At 32.2% G+C, this 21,579-nt stretch overlaps 1 protein-coding gene across 1 annotated transcript in view; it reads right to left on the bottom strand.

The window, feature by feature from the left end:
- Window positions 1-5,222: 5,222 nt before the first annotated feature.
- Window positions 5,223-21,579, bottom strand: part of LOC114333384 (monocarboxylate transporter 2-like) — a 141,756-nt gene continuing 125,399 nt past the window's right edge. The window contains exons 5-9 of the mRNA XM_050641370.1: window positions 14,864-15,039; window positions 10,765-11,047; window positions 9,938-10,112; window positions 8,041-8,310; window positions 5,223-6,797 (exon numbers count right to left, since the gene is read on the bottom strand). Of these exons, the coding sequence (XP_050497327.1) occupies window positions 6,268-6,797; window positions 8,041-8,310; window positions 9,938-10,112; window positions 10,765-11,047; window positions 14,864-15,039 (1,434 nt within the window). The 3' untranslated portion in view covers window positions 5,223-6,267. The remainder of the gene's footprint in view (window positions 6,798-8,040; window positions 8,311-9,937; window positions 10,113-10,764; window positions 11,048-14,863; window positions 15,040-21,579) is intronic.

The following is a 21,579-nucleotide window of genomic DNA, read 5'->3' as shown; positions in this document are numbered from 1 at the left end:
TTTTCACTCGTAATATTGATAGTTTCTATTATAATAATATATGTTATGAGTATCTTAAAGATATGAAAATTGGCGTGGAGAAAGAGGACAAAACTAAAAAGGTGACGGTTCGAAAATTATGACCCTATTGTTTATATCTTTGCCGTAAATTCCGGTCAACTTTTGCCGGTTGTATCTCAGGAACCACTTATCACAATTAAACGTTTTTTTCTTAAAAAAAAGAGTCCTGCCGCTTTTTTACAATACCGTTTTCATGATTTAAGTTAAATGAATATTTCTCGAGATATTCTAATTGTTTACAAGCCAAAAAATTGTTTATAATTTTAAAATATTTCTGAGGCCGCTTAAATAGTCCAATTTCAATTATATAAAGTATGTTAGATAGGTACAGTGTCTTTTTATACAAAAATCATAGTTATTCTTATGTATTTTAATTATTGTGGTTATTACAGCGACCGTAAATTTTTAATTAACAATTCAATTGTTGCTAAACTGTTTATTCGATTTTCATCGACTTCTGTAATTATTATCTTTACGAAAAGAGCTTTTATATTGCCGAGTTATTTAATTATAGATAAATAATTACTTATCTAAAATTTTAGTTGAAAATTAAAGATTTTGTTGGAAAAACCCGCATTTTCCGGGAAAACTTTTCGTCGAAGTAAATCAGAAAAAACACGTCTCTATGCAGAATTTAATCACGGTGAATTTTTATTTAAGTATTTTTGGTGTAAAATTAAAATCTTTGGATTTATAGAGCTAGAATTGAAAAAACACGATTTACGGGCGCCATTTTGTTTATAAAAAAAGTAGCATACTATCTGCGGACTTTGCATACCTATATTTTAAATATATACAATCATAAAATTCGATTCCAGCAATAAAATTGCTGGTAAATAACTTTTCCTTGTATTTTGCTAATTAGTCCAAAGTGAATTGCGTGATTTGCACATAAAATAGGAAAAACGCAGTAATAAAATTTTATGATTTCCTGTCTTCGTTGTTGAAAAAAAAATACACTCATTAATATTGTTAATGTAAAATATTTACGTTTACAGAAGTAGAAATTAAGAGGCGAGTTGGACAAGGATGTGTTCTGTCACCACTGCTATTTAACATTTACTCCGAGTTTCTATTTAAAGAGGCACTAGAGGATTCCAAGAGGGGATTCAAGGTGAATGGTGTAAATACCAACAGCATCAGATACGCCGATGATACAGTGTTGATTGCGGATTCCAACTTGGGTCTACAACGACTAGTCGACAGGACCAACTCGGTCTGTGAGCAATTTGGTATTAAAATAAACTTTAAGAAAACCCAAATGATGTCAATTTGGGGTTTTGAATCAAAATAAACGGGCACATGTTAGAGCAGGTTCTTCTAGAGCAGGTGCTTTCCAAATAAGACTCTAAATTCGACCACATTTATCAAAATGCTCCGTCTGGTCCACTCTTCTCTATGCAATTGAGATGTGGACCCTTAGAACATCAACAGTAAATAAATTGAAGGTCTTTGAAATGTGGATCTACCGAATTCCCAACATTTCATGGACAACGCATACTTTAATCCGAAAAGTGCTGCATAGAATAGGCAATAAACAAAAACTTTTCATTATAGTGAAAGTTAGAAAAACATCATAACTAGGCCACATTTTCACTTTGAGGGATTAGTATTGCATCGTCTGCATAGTAGATTATTCTAAGTTGTTTTTCATCCATTTGGTATCCTTTTTTGGTTCTTATTTTTGTATTATTTTATCCATGATCAGGTTGAACAATAAATGACTCAAGGAATCCACCTGTCTTATCCCATTGCTAGCTTCAATTGGGTCAGTTAGCTCAACTTCTACTTTTACTTTTATTGTGTTGTTATGGTAGATGTTTTCGATCGTTTTTATTATTCCTAGAGGTACCTCTCTTGAGTATAACAAATGGATAACGTCCGTTAATTTGACCTTGTCAAATGCTTTCTTAAGTTCCACGAAACATAAATATGACGGTTTATTGTATTCTAACGATTTCTCTTAAACTTGCCTCATTGTAAATAAAGCGTCAGTGCATGATCTTCACGACCTAAAACCTTGTTTTTCTTCTGCTAATGTTATAATTTCATTAAGTTACCTTTCATTTGAAAGGTTCTTCAATTCTTTATTCAGTAATGTAAACATTTACATAATTATTTCTACAGGGTGTCCTTCTACTTCTTTTTTTGTCAAATAATTTAATTTAATAAAAATTTTTTGGACACCCTGTACAAATAATTATGTAAATGTTTACATTACTGAATAGAGAATTGAAGAACCTTTCAAATGAGCTAGCACACGACCCCTATTCTTATTTAAAAAAATCATCGATTACGTCATCACGCCCAGATGGATGACGTCACTAGTATACCATATATGCCACAATATCATAACTTAAAAATAAAAATCGACTTGTTTCGGGATTTTTCCTTAAAGTCGCCGGTTTATGAAATAACGAATTTATTCCGTTCATTTGCACCATACTGTCGGTAGAAAATCGTGTCGCGCACGCTTGATTAGCAATTAAAAAACAAAGGAGTTTTGAATATTGTATTGAAAAAAACTCTTCAGGATTTCATCAATCGATGTTTAAATAATATCCACCTACCTTGGCAACATTGAAATTTTCAGTTTTTCACATAGTTTTTGAGGGTTAAAAATGGCCGATTTCGCAATTTTTCAATTTTTTAATCGCTTATATGTCAAAAATTATCATTTTTAGAGAAAAGTCACTAAAGACCTTTTCTGTTTGGAATGATCCAAGAAACCTAAAAAAACTTTTTTCCATGCAAAAAAAATAATTTTAGGAAAAAAACAAAAAAAAACGTTTAAAATATTTTTGACCACCTTTTGGTCCTGGCAACATGCGAATTTGATAAAAGGAGTCCTTTTTGAGTAAGATTGTGCAAAAAATCCGAATTAGAATATTTTTCCTAGCGGATGCGCAGTGGCTTTCTGGACTAATATACATTGAAAATTTCTTTTAAATAAATATATTGGAATACAACTATTGTAAACATTGTTAAACTTATTGGGCAGCAGCCCGTTGAAAATAAATAAATAAATAAAGAATATAAACATAATCTAACTTACATTTTTTAGTGTGTCACAATTAAAAACAACTGTTAGAAAAACAATAATACTCCATGTATGTAACTAATTCGACGCTGTCTTGCTGAGAATACAATGAAGATAATTAAATATTTTCGTCCAAATAATAAAGTCCAAAAATTCGATAATATAATGAGCTATTTTACATATATCTACCATTTCCGTGTCCTTTCGGCGTTAGTATGAAAATACAAAAAATAAATGAATTAAATTAAATGCACAGATTACAAAAAAATCTAATCCCTTGTTCTCAAGCTATTTCCTTGTGGCATCTTATGCAATGTTCTATTTTATTTGGGAAATAAGCCAAAATAAGTTTGAAAATATATAAATTTGACTTTTCGACTTCCACTTCGGAAATCGTTAAAAAATACTAAATATTAATAAATTAAACATTTTTTTGGTGCTTCGTAAATAGATTCTTCTAATAATTTAATTTTATCTCACTCATTCATATTGGCTGTTCAAACATATATTATACCTTTTGACAAATAAATATTGACAATAATAATTATTATGATTTGCGTTCCTGGACGACTTTATTGGAAGATTGTTCATTCGATTACATGAAATCAACTTTAACTTAAGAATATCTGTCAGGAAAATTATAGCATATGATTTGTCTATAAAAATACAACCACCTGCAAGGATGCCAGTAAAATTATCGTGTTAGTGATTCCACAGTAAATCACGAGAGAAAAACTTCATGATGCTATCCTAACATGGTAAGTATGTGGCCTTACATTCAGTTTACCCTCAAAATTAACACCAAACTTTGATGTTATATCTATGTATGTCATTTTAAAATATAAATGATGTTATAGTATTTAAAATAGCATAAATATAAGATCAGAGTTTGGTGTTGAATTAAGAGTAGGTTCACTGAATGCAAGACAAAATACTTAACATATCGGAGTAGCATCATAAGGTTTTCTTCCTAGTTTTTCCTCGTAATTTACTACGGAATCACTAACACGAGAGTTTTACTTTTATCATTGTAGGTGGTTATATTTTTAAAGAAAAATCACATGTTATGTTTTTTTCTGGCGGATATTCTTAAGTTAAAGGTGATTTCATGTAATCGAATGAACTATCTTTCAATAAAGTCGTCCCAGGAACGCCACTTATAAAATGTATTTAATATTGTCAATATTTACTAAGTCGTGTACTTTAAAATGTATAATATATGTCTGACTTTTCGATATGAACGGGTCAAATAAAATTAAATTGTTAGAAGAATATATTTTTTTACCAAGCATCAAAAACAAAATATGTTTAATTTATTAATATTTTCATAATAATTTCCGAAGTGGAAGTCGAAACGTCAAATACATTCAATTTCAAACTTAAATTGTGGCTTATTCCCAAATAAAAGAGTAAATATTAATACAGCTTTGAGTCACTGGACTGGTGCCTAATACAGTTTTCTGATTTTTTGGCAATATCTAAAATTTGGCACACATATTTGAATATCTTTAAACAGATAATCTAGATATATTATCTATCTACATACTTTCGCACTTTTTACAAACTCTTATTTAAAAATTTGACATTTTTAAAATGTTTAAACTAGTGACTAGAACTAATAGCACCTAATATTGAGGAATCAACTTAAACTTATTCTTTGCGTCAACATTTAATATTTATTTAAACACATCAGGTCAAAAAAATTAATAAAGCGATTTGAAATCTAGTCGCAATAGGATCGAGTTCTTGTTCTTTCGGCTGTAGTACTTGTTCTGATAGTGATACATCTAGCTAGCAAAATATAATGGAGACGTCTGAAATGATTTGATAATGGCCAATTGACTTAATTTATTTTGAGGCAATGCTTACATAAGAAAATCGTTTAAAAGTATCAAATTAAACCTCGAAGAAACAGACATATACAGTCATAAAACGAAAACCCAGGAACAGTGAAGAAATTGAACAAGAAAACGAGCTGAAAATAAAAAAAGTCTGAGACATAAAATGAGATTTGAATATCTTGATATGCTTATACAGCCAAAATCAAACAAAAGTGAAGAAATTCAAAGAAAACAATGGTTAGACAGATAAAGAGATAGAAATCTAAGACAAACTGGATAAAGAAGGCAATAAATAAAAACAAATGACTTTTAAGATTAAGATCTACTAAGGTACTTTTTTAAATTTGTTTATTATTATGCAAAGCTGAAATACTGGGTTTCCAATTTAAAGCGATCTGAACCGATGTAATGCTACCTTTGGTGGTGCAGTGATAGGTAGTTATTTAACAGCGTAAAACTCAGGAGTTCTGAGCTCGAGTCTTGCTAATAATTTTTATTAAAAAAACTCGTCTTTGTTAGAATGGTACTAACCCGAGTTATCACAACCGTAAACTATTTAATGCATTAGAGGAATATATTCCTAGCATCGTCCAATGGCTTGGCTAAGTCTTGGGTTTACAGTTTACTTTAATCGTTATCGACACTGACTTCATCTATCATAGATTTTGCCAACGGATGTTTTTAAATGACTATGTGTATTTGGTCTTTGTAGTCAAAAATATTCTGTTTATTCTAGATTGGTTATACGTGCAGTTGAAGTTCAGCTGCATGAATGATGTGAGTGAATTAAAGCTGAAGTTCATTATCAGTTCTCCATTGTCATTTTTAATATTTTCGTTAAGTTTGTGCTTCATTCTGGGTATTACTTGATACTATTAAAATGTGAAAATCTCCCAGTATTATCTAAATAACAATACAAGTTCAGTAGGAATGACTTAAACATGAAATATACATAAATATTATTATATGTAAATCAACTCTGCAACTCATGTCATCCCATTCCTCAATATTTTTCTTAAACTATCAGATCCGCAAAGATAGGAATGCGGAAGGAAGACCTGAGATTATCGGAGTATATGGCACACAAGCCATCAAGCCTCAAACAATAATGGAAACATTTTATGACGAATTATAAGTACTAGTAGAGAGAATATTATTCTCATTGGAGAATTGGACTTAGGTTAGTGACAAATGTCGATATCGAGAAAACCTTTTGTTGAGAATCTTTTTCTGAAAGCAATTGCAAATATTGTTGACATAGGGCAAAGAATAAGTCAAAATATAATTCAAATATGGTCGAAAAGGAATTATCGTCTTAAATACTATTTACACCGAAGTAGTAATTTGTTCTATCACTTGAATATTTCTAATAATTGGCCTCCTATAAGCTCTACAATATTCCCACCTAGCCAGACCCTCTGGCACGCTTTTACTAGGTCTCAGCGTGCCCTTTTTCGCCCTAGGAAGCGAAGCGTACCGAACGCATTCTTGCTTATTACACACATTCGGGTTGTAATAAGGGGAGTGGTTGATGTTGGCCGCGTAACTCAGGCTCTTCGGCAGGTACTGGATGTGGGGCTCCCTTCGGTGTCGGAACGAGTGCCTATGGAACGGCGACTTGTCGCAGTGGTCGGAGCAACTGGGAAATATTCGCTCGTAGTGGTTGCTTCCGTGGCGGTAGAAGTTGTAGGGGTTTACGTCTGGGGTGTAGATAGGGTTGTAGGGGCCGTATGGGGTACATATGCATTCGTTGAGGTTGGCGATGGTGCATGCGTTTAGGTTGCAATTGTTCGAATTGCTGTTTACTATGGGTTGGTGTTCTTTTCGGGTGCCGACCAGGAACATTAAACTGGCTCCTAAAACATACAGAATATATTCTACTTTAGTATACAATTTCTATTTATATTTATTTTAAATAATAAAAAGTTCATAAACAGTATTGAATATTTTAAATGTCTTTTCAAAATGTCGATTCTTCTCTCCTTTTTAAGAGATTGCCCGAGTATTATATGTGGCGATGTTGAGGTTTATCAAGGTTTTTAACGCAGTTTGAGTAAGGTTGGTTTACAGTGGTCGGGTTTTTGGCATTTAAACACCGCACTTGCATTGCATGTTGGTGAGTATTCATATTTATTCCTGCGAGTGGCTGGGAACCATTGGTTAATTCCTCCAGAGCCTCGCGCACAGGAACAAAGCTGGTAATCAATTGGTTTTGGCTCAGTGTGCCAAGAGCATTGTTAGTGGCCGCATGAGACCATTCAGGTTTTAACACGATAGCTCCCACGTTAGCTTACACATTTCTGCATCTGGTTTTCTCCATATTATGGTTATATTCAATTGGATTTGGTTCAGTGCGCCAAGAGCATTGTTTGTGGCCGCATAAGACCATTAAGTTTTTAGCACGATAGCTCCCACGTTGGCTTACACATTTTTGCATCTGGTTTTCTCCATATTACAGTTGGGTGGGATGGGGAGGAAAACATGGTGTAATGAGAATTTTATGTATGGTTTCCCGGAGAGAAAGGTATTTACGGGCAAATCTATGGGCTCCCCAGACTTGCTATTCCCTAAGTAGATGAAGCAGATTTGTGCTCTACCGTGATCGCAAAGAAATATTAAGCCTCCCAAGTATTTTTTCTTCTTCTTCTTTAAGTACCGTGCCCAAATTTTTAGGCGTGGGTAGCTTCCATAACAATTTGCCGATATCGTTCTCGATCTTGTGCGGCATGTAACAATTGATCTGCTGATAAGCCAGTCCATTGACGAAGGTTTCGGAGCCATGAATATTTCTTTCGACCAATTCCTCTTTTTCCGTCGATCTTTCCATTGAGTATTAACTGCAGCATCCTGTATCTGCTACCTCTCATTATATGCCCCAGATATTCAAGTTTTCTCTTTTTTATCATCTTCATTAAGTCACCTTCGCCTTGACCTACTCTGTTTAAGACTTCTCTGTTAGAAATGCGTTGAACCCAAGATATTCTGTCAATATTTTTTCTTACACACACTCAAAAATTAAAGCATTTTCAGACAAATATATATTAAATTTTACCAACATTAACTCTGGCTCTCGATATAGATATAATAAAATTAACTTACCAATAATAGTCGTAACAAAACTAAAGTAATACCCCGCACGGGGATAGGTCAGGTTGATGTATCCCGTAATAGGGATACCTACTAGAACAGGTATCGATTTAGCGCCCTGAATAAAACTCCAGGCTTTGGTAAAATGTCTCCCCTTGATTCGTTCCAGGGTAAACATCTTTAAGGCATAGTTGTATCCTCCTAAACAGATCCCATAGAGCCAAACGAAAAGAACGTAACCATGGTAGCCCTGAACTGCGCTAAGGGCCAGGAGTGAGATACCTGAAACAGATAAATTAGGAATATATTTTTCTTCATAGTCAGAAAGGAAGACAAGGAAAATGTTATGATTACAATGATGAAAGAGCTAATAAATAAAAAGGATGAAATGTTTCAGGAAATAAAACACATAAGGAAAGAACAACAACAAACCAATAAAAAGTTAATGAATGTAAAAGTAGAAATAGTCAGAAAGGAAGACAAGGAAAATGTTATGATTACAATGATGAAAGAGCTAATAAATAAAAAGGATGAAATGTTTCAGGAAATAAAACACATAAGGAAAGAACAACAACAAACCAATAAAAAGTTAATGGATGTAAAAGTAGAGAATAAAAAACTAAAAAAAAAGAAGTAAAACAGTTACATGAAAGAATGGAGCAACTGGAGAAATTTAGCAAAAAGGAAAGTTGCAAACACAAATAAAACTAAAAAGCACAAAAAAATAGGAAGAACAGTATGCGCCATAGAAACAGAAACCTTCACGGATAAAATGGAAATCCTAAACAAGAAAAGTAAACTTCTTCTTCAGGTGCCATCTCCGCTACGGAGGTTGGCAATCATCATAGCTATTTTAATTTTTGAGGCAGTAGCTCTAAATAGTTGTTTTGAGCTGCATCCAAACCATTCTCTCAGGTTCTTCAGCCATGAAATTCGTCTTCTGCCGATGCTTCTTCTGCCATCTATCTTTCCCTGCATTATGAGTCGCAGGATGCCATACTTCTCGCCCCGCATCACATGTCCAAGGTACTGTAGTTTTCTTTCTTTAATTGTCAGTTCAACTTCCTTCTCTTTACCTATTCTTCTCAGTACTTCATTGTTCGTAACTCTATCTACCCAGGAAACCCTCATAATTCTTCTATACGTCCACATTTCAAAGGCGTTAAGTCGTCTCATTGTCTCTACATTTAACGTCCATGATTCCAGTCCATAGTATAGTACACTATATACGTAGCATTTTGTTAGGCGTACTTTAAGAGCTAATGTTAAATCTTTACTACATAGGACCTTTTTCATTTTCATAAAATTAGAACGTGCTTTCTCGATTCTGACTTTGATTTCTGCAGTGTAGTCATTATTTTCGGTTATAAGTGTCCCTAGGTAAGTGTACTTTTTTACTCTTTCGATAGTAAACTAAAACAGCATAAAGATCGTATCTATGTAAACAACGACTGGACATCGAAAGAAAAAGGAATACAAAAGGAAATAACTAAAATAGCAAAAGAAGAAAGAAGAAATGGTAAGCAAACTAAAATCGGCTACAATACAAGGAACTGAGAAAGAAAACGAAAAATCACCTTAATAAAGTATAATTAATATGAAAACATGAGTGATCTTATCAGTTTAAGACATAAAACAACACCCCCTAAGATTTTAGACAATATATTTAGAATAGGTACATGAAACGTTAAAAGTCGAATGAGAATACTCGACTATTCGAGTAATTTCTAGTGAAATCTGGGAGTGTTTCACGAAATATATATACAAAGAAATTAAATTGTAGAAATCAGTTTTTAAAATAAATTTGTATGATTAAGTAAATAAATGCTATAAATTAATTGTTTTATTGGTGTCAGTGTTAGAAGATTGTAAATAAATTAAAATAAACATTGCAGTAGTAACTACTTACCCATTCCTACCATAGCTGCTTGACATAAATACTGTCTTGATATAAGACATTGCGTACTTGGTTTTATTATAACAAAACCGAATCCTACACAGCCCAAGGCAGTGGCGAAACCCATAAAGGTTTGTAAAACGACTAATCCGTTATCTTCAAGACCTTCTCTATAGCCTTGGTACGCCTAAAAATCCACAAAAGAACTATAAAAACCTAACTTTTTTAATTCTGGTCTAAAATATTTACTATACGTAATTCCAGTCAGTGCAATCAAATGTAAAATAAACATTGAATAGTCTGTGTAAGAATAATAGCTATGAATGGATAGACTTTGAATGGATCATTCAACTTCAACTTAGCGTCCAAGGTGTTATTTCAGGCAGTAGATAAGGCATTTGAATATATTCTGGGTTCTTTAACTTTGGCTGAATTTTTACCACATAGTTCTTATTAGGTTAACTAGGTGCTTTCTACTCCTGCTTTATCCACATTTCGAAGGCTTAGTGCTTTCGAAATAGGTGCTCAGATACTCTTTTATTTCCCATTATACTCCAGAAGGGATTCCAATTTCCTAAATATAAAGCCTTTGTTTAATCTACGAAACGGAACACCATTATAATATTGTGTTTCCTCGCTTTAACCAGAATCACAAATAATGAGTCCACGATTAATGAAAGAATGGGTGCTGAAATATATGAGTACCAAATTTCAGCGTGAAGTAAGCCCTTGGTTAATACATCGTTGATCTTCGTGAACAGGATTTAGCTTATCACGGGGTGTTCTATTTAATTCGATTGGAAATATTGATTGAAAAGGTAGCTAAAGAAAATACTCACCAAGTAAAATATTGGAGCATAAATTCCTAATGCGGCGAAGGCACAGGCTATCATAAGTACCCTAAGACCTCTACTCTTCAAGGGACTAAAGTCGAACATCGGCGGTTTGGGCACTTTCGTGTGGGATTTCTTCTCTTTCATTTTCTTCCGCTGGTTTTTAAGATGGGTGATTGCCCGTCTCTGAGGATGATAAAGGTTTGCGGATCTGTACACGATGGGAAGAAAAAATGCCAAAGCCAGGAGACCGGTTACTGCTTGGAGTCCTAGACGCCAACCTAGTTTACTAAAAATCAAAATTAAGTTATTTACAAGTAAATTAGCAAGTAGTTTTATTATTATTATTATTCCCTGATCACGTTAGACAAATCATATTTTTAATTTTTTGCTGCTAGTTAATGATGATATGTATTAATATATGAATAATTTCTTTCATACGTCAAGGAGACTCATTGAGCTTGATGCTGTTTAAATTCATTATGAATGAAATTTTTCATAAAGTCAAAAACCTCTGAGTATAGGGTACAGAATGGGTGAAGAAATTATCTCTATAATATGTATATAGGCTAAGCAGATGAGGCCATAATTATTGTAGAGAGTGAAGGTGACCTTCAGAGACTTTTATATCAATTTAATATAACAGCGAGAGAGTTCAACATAATATCACCAAATAAAACAAAAATTATGGTAATTTCTAAAGATCTAATAAGGTACAAGCTGGAAGTAAAAAGCAAAATAATCCAGCAAGTAAAAAGTATTAGCTACCCGGGAGTACTCATGCAGTTATGGAGATACAGAAGCGGAAGCTGCCCAACAAAGAAACAAAGCCAACAGAATAACAGGATGTCTTAACCTTGAGATGACCAAGGGGGTAAATTTTGACCCCAATGCATGTTTTTGTTTAATAAATTCAGAAATATTTTCAATTTTAAACTCATTATTTTTTTATTTGACTTTAATGTCATTCTAGATACCCTCATACAGGGCGGAGCATTAGTGGGACAAAGTCCAATTACTCGTGTGTCGTAAGAAATACGAAAAAAAGTTATTTAGGTAAAAGTTGGGGCACACATATTGCCATAATCTAAAAATATTTTCAAATATACAGGGGCGTGCGTATTGACTGGGTGACACAAACTAATAGCAATAATTTCGAAATAACCATAAAAATAAGTATCCGTATTTTACGTTTTTCAACCATTTATGCTACACCTAGGACTTTCATATTTCACCCAGAAAAACTATTTTGACAAGGTAAATTTCATTAAGATCAGTTTAATAGATTTTGCAAAATAAATTTGGCAATCCAGCTTTCGCAACACAATTCATTTTTTCAAAATGTTGCAGGACTAAAAATAAAGCAGATAGCAAGTTGACTTCTTTTTCCATATAGAATAATACGGTGTCTTTCATTTAAAATTTGCAAAATTAAAATCGGTTAACTACCATGGCGTCAGGAATTTTTTTAAATAAACATGAATTTTTGGTGCTACGCGCAGGACTGCGGATACGTTTGCTTTGATTGGGCATTCCAATTACCTTTGATAATGAATAATAAATTTTAATTTTTAGTACATTTCGACATAAATAAATAAATTTGTTTATTGCAAAATAAAAACACATACTCTGTCCTTTGAAATAACACTTTTTTAGCAAAAACTTTCTTTGTTCATATGTTTTAACTTAGAGAATAAAAGTTTATTATTTTTAATTATATGCAATTGTTTAAACAATATTTCACAGACAATAATCAAATCAGTTTGATTTTTGTGGAATTAAAATATTAAAATACAACAAAATATAGAGTAAGAAAATAATATATTAGATAAAGACTGGAAGAAATGTTGGTGGAAATCAACTTGTATGAATCGAACACCGCTCTCCTGCGCGTAGCACCAAAAATTAATGTTTATTTAAAAAAATTCCTGACGTCGTGGTAGTTAACCGATTATAATTTTGCAAATTTCAAATGAAAGATACCGTATTTTTATATATGCTAAAAAAAATTCAACTTGCTATCTTCTTTATTTTCAGTCCTGCAACATTTTGAAAAAATTAATTTTTTTGCGAAAGTTGGATTGCAAAAATTTATTTTGCAAAATATATTGAACCGATCTTAATGAAATTTACATTATTGTTTTAATATATCATAAAGTTTTTCTGCGAATATTTATTTTTTTATGTTTTTTTTCACAATTATGGCTATTTTACAACAAGGGTGACAATTTTTAAAATCTTTAACCAATCCTATATTGTTGGAAATTTAATTACGCAACTTTTATACTAGTGCAACTTTTCCCGAAAGTGAATACTTTCAAAGTTGTAATCAAAAAACGAAAAAAAAAATCGAATTTTTCCTTAATTTTTTGACATTTTGATTATTTAAACAATATTCCGGACCTTTTTGAGGGGCAGGATAACTCAATTATTATTATATGAGTTCATTTCAAGCAATTTCTGCAAAAAAATATGCCACCCCTCAATAGTATGGTATAGTTAGACGACCCAAACCCAGACATCCAAAGTGAAAGTTATCCTCCAACACCAAATTGTTCTATATGGTCCACATAATGTTCAGAAAAAAGTCACACCATTTTGAGCGTCGGGTTTGGGGGGGAGAGGGGGAAGAAATCTGCAAATTCGTAGTTTTTTACGTTTTCGTCAATATTTCTAAAACTAAGCGGTTTAGCATGAACAACCCTTTACACAAAATTGTTCTACATTAAATTTGAAATAAAAAAGGCTCTATACATAACCCTTCTAAAATGAACGGTTCCAAAGTTACGGAGGTAGTATAGTATAATTGGTCCAAAAAAAGCCTAACTCAGACATCCAAAGTAAAAGTTTTCCTTCGACACCAAATTGTTCTATATGGTCCACATATTGTTCAGTAAAAAGTTACACCATTTTGAGCGTCCAGTTTGGGGGGGAGATGGGGGAGAAGTCGGTAAATTAGTAGTTTTTTTTAAGTTTTTCGTCAATATTTCTAAAACTATGCTTTAGCGTAGGGAATGTTCTATAGAAAAATATTCTACATAAAATTTAAAATAAAAAAGATTCTATACATAATTGTTATAAAATCAACGGTTCCAGAGTTACGGAGGGTGAAAAGTCGAGGTTTTCGATACTTTTATATTTACCGATTTCTCTCCCCTCTCCCCCCCCAAACCCGACGCTCAAAATGGTGTGACTTTTTTCTGAACATTATTTGGACCATATAAAACAATTTGGTGTTGGAGGATAACTTTCACTTTGGATGTCTGGGTTTTTGGTATAGATGTATCATAAATATTGAGCAAAATATATAAAAAGTATCGAAAACTTCGAATTTTCACCCTCTGTAACTCTGGACCCGTTGATTTTATAACAATTATGTATAGATGATATTTTGTTTTAAATTTCATGTAAAACATTTTTGTATATAACACTGTTTACTATAAAGCATAGTTTTAGAAGTATTGACGAAAAACTTAAAAAAACTACTAATTTACCGGCTTCTCTCCCATCTCCCTCCCAAACCGGACGCTCAAAATGGTGTAACTTTTTACTGAACAATATGTGGACCATATAGAACATTTTGGTGTTGGAGGAAAACTTTTACTTTGGATGTTTTGTTTAGGCCTTTTTTGGACCAGTTATACTATACTACCTCCGTAACTTTGGAACCATTCATTTTAGAAAGATTATGCATAGGGCATTTTTTATTTCAAATTGAATGTAGAACAATTTTGTATAGAGGGTTGTTCATGCTAAACCGCATAGTTTTAGATATATTTGCTAAAAACTTTAAAAACTACGAATTTACCGATTTCTCCCCCCTCTCCCCCCCAAACCCGACGCTCAAAATGGTGTAACTTTTTTCTGGACATTGTGTGGACCATATAGAACAATTTGGTGTTGAAGGATAACTTTCACTTTGGATGTCTGGGTTATCCCATCTTTTGGATCAACTATACTATACTACAACGTCCATCTCAAAACAGATGCAGCCTGGACCAATGAGCAATATCGACAAAAGACCCTGCAATTAACCAAAAAAATTGATATAAGTATCTAGAATGAAACCCCCTGTATGATAAAACAGTTTTTTTTATAAACTTACCCTACTGCTTCTTTAAAAAGTACGGAAAATAATGCTATACCCACGCCAGCACCCGATTGCGCTACCATTTCAACAAATTCTCTTCTTCGTTTAAAATAGTGGCCCAATACTATGGTTGACGTTTCTCTTACTACTCCTGCTCCAATTCCTAGTACTAAGCCGTAACTCAAAAGTGCCTAAAACATAAAAATTAATGTTTAAAAAAATTATCAGTTTTTAATCTAACAGCACATAAAATAACATTTAAAATACCATTTTATATTTTACCAGATTAAAAACAAAGGAAACCTTTTCGGGTTACACCATCCGATACTTCTAAAAATGTAAGCCATACGGATTGTGAGACTATAAGAAGATGAGGGAATTTTAAAATTTACAATTCACATCCCATCTGCTCATCGCGGTAAATTTCTAGCGAAAATGGTTACCTTTGTACTCAAAATAGATGGGCCTGGATCCCGCATACCAAAAAAATTGATTAATAGCCAGCTGAACATTTGTTTATAGTTTAACGGTGTCTAGTCGGATACTCTTTGATTTATGGCAACACTGGAACAGGGGAAGTCTTATTTGTCGAACAGGTTAAAAATTTGAAAGGTCAGACTACGAAAACGTCACATGTATTTTGTTGGACAGAACTTCCAATTGATTTGTTACCCATTCATTAAACTCTCATAGTCCATGTAATGAAGCTTACAATAGAATAAAACCTCGCAATTTTTACAGAATGGATTGATTTGCTTGAAAATTTGAGAATAAGTAGTGGATAGTCCAAGGATCAAAATCTATATGATGTCGAAAGGCGCTTTTACCATGGGGGTGGTTGCCACCCCATCTCGGGGGTGGAAATTTTATATTATATTTAGACCGCAAAAGTTGGTAAAAACATTTATTCTAAGCAAAAAACGTTCTATACATTTTTTTGATCAAATCAATACTTTTCCGATTATTCGTTATCGAAAGTGTTAGTTTTATATCGAAAAAATCAATGTTTTTAATCAGTTTTCTGCTAATAACTCAAAAAGTTTTCTTTTATCAAAACAACTTTGCTTAATAAAAATGTACCTTTTAAAAAAATAAACAAATCTGGTTTTTTTAATTTTTTTAAAACCAATAGTAATCGAGCTATACTTTTTTATATGTTAGCTCTTCTTCGTCAAATGCTAAATATTGTAGATTCAAAGTCAAACGACGGGAAAACTATGCATTTTTCGAGGATAACTCGTTGAAACTAATTTAAAGTATTTAAAAATATCTATCTACAGAAATAAAAAAAGTCTCTACCTCAAAAATTAAGTAACTTATAATGAAAATAATGTCAGTCCCTATTTTTTTCAGCAAAAAATTTATCAGAAACAACCCCCTTATCACCAGCTTAATTAACATTAGTCATTGACCCTATTTGGTCTTCTTTATTTATGTATTATTAATAGGTTCTAGAAGGTTTACCGGCTTAAAATTATTATTAGTTTGTAATAAAATGGAGCTAAAAACGAATAATTAATTTTTGTAGTTTGGTAAAAAATGCCCTTTTCTTCGGAATAGAAAGATTAGCATCAGAGATACGAAAAAATGTTTAAATATGAAATTATAGCTTCTTTAATTCCCAAGAACACGGTTTGCAAACATTTTTCCTAAGGCAAAAATTGAGTGAGCTATTGACAATTAAATCTTGTAATAACATGCAAAAACCACCTTTACCAACCCATTCAAAGTCACTTCCTGTTTGACACTGAGGATTTTAAAAAGATTTAATATTAATAGCCTTATAGATCTCATAAAAACCTATAAAATTCTTTATCACAAAACTTTTTAAGATAAAAAATTAAAAAGTTACGTTCAAAAAACAATATATTTTTTTTGAAAAAAAAAAAGAGAAATCCAATTGGAAGCATAATAATTTAAGTTAGCGGTGCTTTTAATCATTGGCCTTATTCATTCTTCTTTATTTATGTATTATTAATAGATTCTAGACGTTTGACTGGCTTATAATGATTAGTTTTTAAAAAACTGGAGTTAAAAACGAATAACGAATTTTTGTAGTTTGGTAAAAAATGCCATTCTCTTCAGAATAGAAAGATTAGCATCAGAGATACGAAAAAATGATTTAATATGAAATTGTAGATTATTTAATTTCCAAGAACTTGGTTTGAAAAAATTTTTCTAAGGCAAAAACTGAGTGAATCGTTAATGAGTATATATCGAAAAACATTGATTTTTTCGACATAAAACTAAGACTTTCGATGGCGAATAAATCTAAAACTATTAATTTTACCAAGAAAATGTATAGAACATTTTTTGCTTAGAATGAATGTTTTTATCAACTTTTCGGTCAAAATATAATAAAAAATTTCCAACCACGTGATGGGGTGGCAACCACCCCCAAGGTCAAAGCGCCTTTCCGCATCATATAGATTTTGATCCTTGGGCTATCCACTACTTATTCTCAAATTTTCAAGCAAATCGATCCATTCTGTAAAAATTGCGAGGTGAAAAGCTTCAGTTCCTGGACTATCATGCAAAAATCAGACTGCTATTTATCACTAACTTGGCATTTTAATAAGTCCGACACGTAGAACGTGATAAATGACAGAAATTATGTTGGTGATAAATAGAAGTCTTATTTTTGCATGAGAGTTTATTGAAAGGGCAACAAATTAATTATTGGAAGTTCTGTCCGACAAAATACATGGGACATATTTGTAGTCTGACGTTCAAAATTTTTAACCTGTCCCACAAATTTTAACAAATTTTCAGCTTGCTATTAATCAACTTTTTTTGATACGTGGTATTCAGGCCTAAGGGTAAATATATAAATTGAAAATAAATAAATATTTTCGGTTTTGTTGCAACCCGAAACTTCAGTCGTATTAAAAAGAGATGCTTGTTGTACTCTCTGATTGAACTAGAATATAGTACGACTGCAATTCCGGGTAAATTTTTATTTATTTTTAATATAAAAATTAATACTACACAAATAATGGTGATATGAATTTTGTCTGAGTGATGTCCACTTCTTTATATTAAGATACAATTAATTATATTCAATAAAAGTCAAATAGGAGCTAATTCACGTGATAACAGAGCAACTTGCTAAAAGTGTTGCAATCTCGGCAATTAAGAACCTTATGACATCTTTCGTTGTGTTGCCAGGCGTGACAATAAACAAACTGGTTTAATATACCGGGTGTCCACTTATATTTTCCCCCATTTTAACTGCCTATAACTTCTAAACGGCTTAAGATAGAAATATGCGGTTTTCGATGAAATGTGATATTTTAGTAAAAGTTTCGTCTGAATGTATTGAGTTTTTTATATCGCTTTCAAATATGAAAAGAAAAATGGCGGATTTTTGAAAAAACGTTATTGACTTTTTGTTAATGGAACACGCAGTATATTTTTTGTAAATTGAAAGAAAGGTCATTCACCTATCCAGCGATATAAAGTTTTTCAAAATCGGTTGTCAAATCACTGAGTAATGAATTTTTAAAATGAGCGGTGCAACGTGGATATCACATACCTAAATAACATAACTAAGCAAAATGATATTATGTTAAGTGATATCCACATTGCATCTTTCATTTTAAAAATTATTTGCTCAGTCATTTGACAACTGATTTTAAAAAATTTAATATCGCTGGATAGGTAAATGACCGTTTTTTCAAGCTACAAAAAAATATACTGGGTGTTTCAATAAAAAAAGTCAACAACGTTTTTTTTTTTCGAAAAATCCGCCATTTTTATTTAAAAGCGACATAAAAAATGGTCATTTATCTAAAAACTTAAAAAAGCGGTAATTTCCCTATCCAACGATATAAATTTTTTTAAAGTCCGTGGTCAAATGACTGAGCAATTAATTTTTAAAATGAGAGATGCAATGTGGAAATCACATAACATATTTATATCAATTTGCCTAGTTATGTTATTTAGGTATGTGATATCCACGTTGCACCTCTCATTTTAAAAATTAATTAGTTTTTTTCAAAAATCCGCCATTTTTCTTTTCGTATATGAAAGCGATATAAAAAATTCAGTCCATTCAGACAAAACTTTTACTAAAATAAAACATTTCAGCGAAAGCCGCATATTTCTATCTTGAGTCGTTTAGAAGTTATAGGCAGTTAAAATTGGGGAAAATATAAGTGGACACCCTGTATAATAGAGAAGTCAACATATTTCGTCCAATTTACCAATTGAGAAATGAGACAAATAACTATTTTAATATAGTCAGATCACAAACCTTCAAAGATTGACATTGTGATTCGTTTATCGCTATGGCGAATTCAGCGGATTATATCCTCGGAATCCTTGTAAAGAGAATTTTCTCATTCTTCAATTTTTCTTTGAGAATCGTCGCGTGTATTCTATTGTCTATGGGTTTTCACATCATCAAACGCGTCCCGTCACATAGTTTTAGTTGATTCAAAAATCTAATTATGGTGACAACCTAGCTAAGCTTTAGTTGTAAATTGTAAAATAGTAAATTCTGTGTTAAAGAGGAATTTTCTGCATTGTGCTAGTGCTTTTAAAATAACGACTGTTTTCGAAGGCTCAAATGATTTGTGTAATTCAACAATGATAAGAGCAAGTGGTCTATTTTATTCGATAGACCTTTTTAAGAGTTTCTTAACCAGAGTTTTAAGGCATTGCAAATGGTCTTTTGTTCCATGTCCTGATCTAAATCCAGCTGTTCTTCTGATTGATATAAATCGAGTTCTACCTCCAATATGTTTGCCAGTCTTCGAGTAAAGAGCTTGTATAGGTAGTTTAGCAATCTGATGCATACCATATTCATATTGAATGTTTTCCCTTGATATATCTGGTATATCCTCCGATCTTACGTTCTGTACCATTCGCATTCGTTGTTAGATGAGCTCTGAAAAAATTAATGTTATACAAATAATGGTGATATGAATTTTGTCTGAGTGATGTCAACTTCTTTATATTAAGGTAAAATTAATTATATTCAATAAAAGTCAAAGAGGAGCTAATTCACGTGATAACAGAGCAACCATCTGCTAAAAGTGTTGCAATCTTGGCAATCAAGAACCTTTTAATATACTATATTTTTCGTTGTGTTGCCAGGCCTGACAATAAAAAAACTGGTTTAATATATAATATAGAAGTCAACATATTTCGTCCAATTTACCAATTGAGAAATGAGAGAAATAACTATTTTACTGTGGTCAGATCACAAACCTTCAAATATTGATATTGTGATTCGTTTATCGCTATGGAGAATTCCGGACATTATATCCTCGGAATCCTTGTAAAGAGAATTTTCTCATCCTTCAATTTGTCTTTAAGAATCTTGACGTGTATTATATTGTCTATGGGTTTTCACATCATCAAACGCGTCTCGGTACGTAGTTTTAGTTGATTCAGAAATCTAATTATGATGACAACCTAGCTAAGCTTTAGTTGTAAATTGTAAAATAGTAAATTCTGTGTTAAAGAGGAGTTTTCTGCATTCTGCTAATGCTTTAAAAATAGCGACTGTTTTCAGACGCTCAAATGATTTGTGTAATTCAACAATGATAAGAGCAAGTGGTCTATTTTATTCGATAGACTTTTTTAGAGTTTCTTAACTAAAATTTTAAGGCATTGCAAATGGTCATTTGTTTCGTGTCTTGATCTAAATCCAGCTGTTCTTCTGATTGATAAAAATCGAATTTTACCTCCAATCTGTTTGCCAGTATTCGAGTAAAGAGCTTGTATAGGTGGTTTAGCAAACTGATGGGCCTACAATTTTCAAGATCTAATGTATTTCCTTTTTTATGAAGGGTGATTGTAACCGAATTCTTCTATTTATTTGGAATGTTTTCATTATGCAGACATATACTTAAAATAATTTGGATTCGTGACATCAAAAGTGGACCTCCTAGTTTAATTTTCTCAATGTTTCCATCTTTCCAAATTGACCATCTTCATATTGAATGTTTTCCCGTGATATATCTGGTATATCCTCCTATCCTACGTTCTGTACCTTTTGTATTGATTGTTAGTTGAGCTCTGGAGTAACTTGCCTCTTTCACGATTTTATGTTACTTTCGTAAGACAAAGAAATTCCTGGCTGAGAAACCTAAAAGAGTGGTATAGTTGCAGCTCAGTAGATCTTTTCAGAGCAGCCGCCAATAAGGTACGGATAGCTGTGATGATAGCCAACCTTTGATAGGAGAAGGAACTACAAGAAGAAGAAGACGTTACTTTACTTCTTTTGTGCAGCTTGAACTGTACCTACATCTTTATACTTTACAAGAGTATAAGTTTATGTTTTTAATAATTCATAATTTATATTTTATAAATTATTTTTTATAAAGTAAAAAATAAACTTTTCACAATAGTTATTTTCCTAACAAGTGCAGAAAGCCATTCTTTTCCGCACGCGATTGCAGTTTGCCGAACGACGCGAAGCGGGAGTTCGGCAAGCAGTCGAGTGCGGAAAAGAGACTTTCTGCAAGAGTTAGGAACAATATTTTTTCTAAGAGTCTTTAAAAAATTACCAAATCTTAATCAATTAATTTAATTAATATGAAAATATATACACAAATTAATTCTCTGACAAGGTTGTCAAAACCAAACTTTCAATATAATTAGTTAGCATGACGACGATCTTGGTTTCCATGACGATGATTCAAAACGACTGTTATTGTCTACCGATTTGACTTTCGAATATTATGTCAAAATAATTTTATTTCATCGAATTGTCGCGTTAA

The sequence above is a fragment of the Diabrotica virgifera genome, chromosome 1, assembly GCF_917563875.1.
Source record: "Diabrotica virgifera virgifera chromosome 1, PGI_DIABVI_V3a".
Lineage (NCBI taxonomy): Eukaryota > Metazoa > Arthropoda > Insecta > Coleoptera > Chrysomelidae > Diabrotica > Diabrotica virgifera.
Note: the sequence above shows the minus strand (reverse complement) of the source record. Positions and strands in the feature narration are given on the sequence as shown.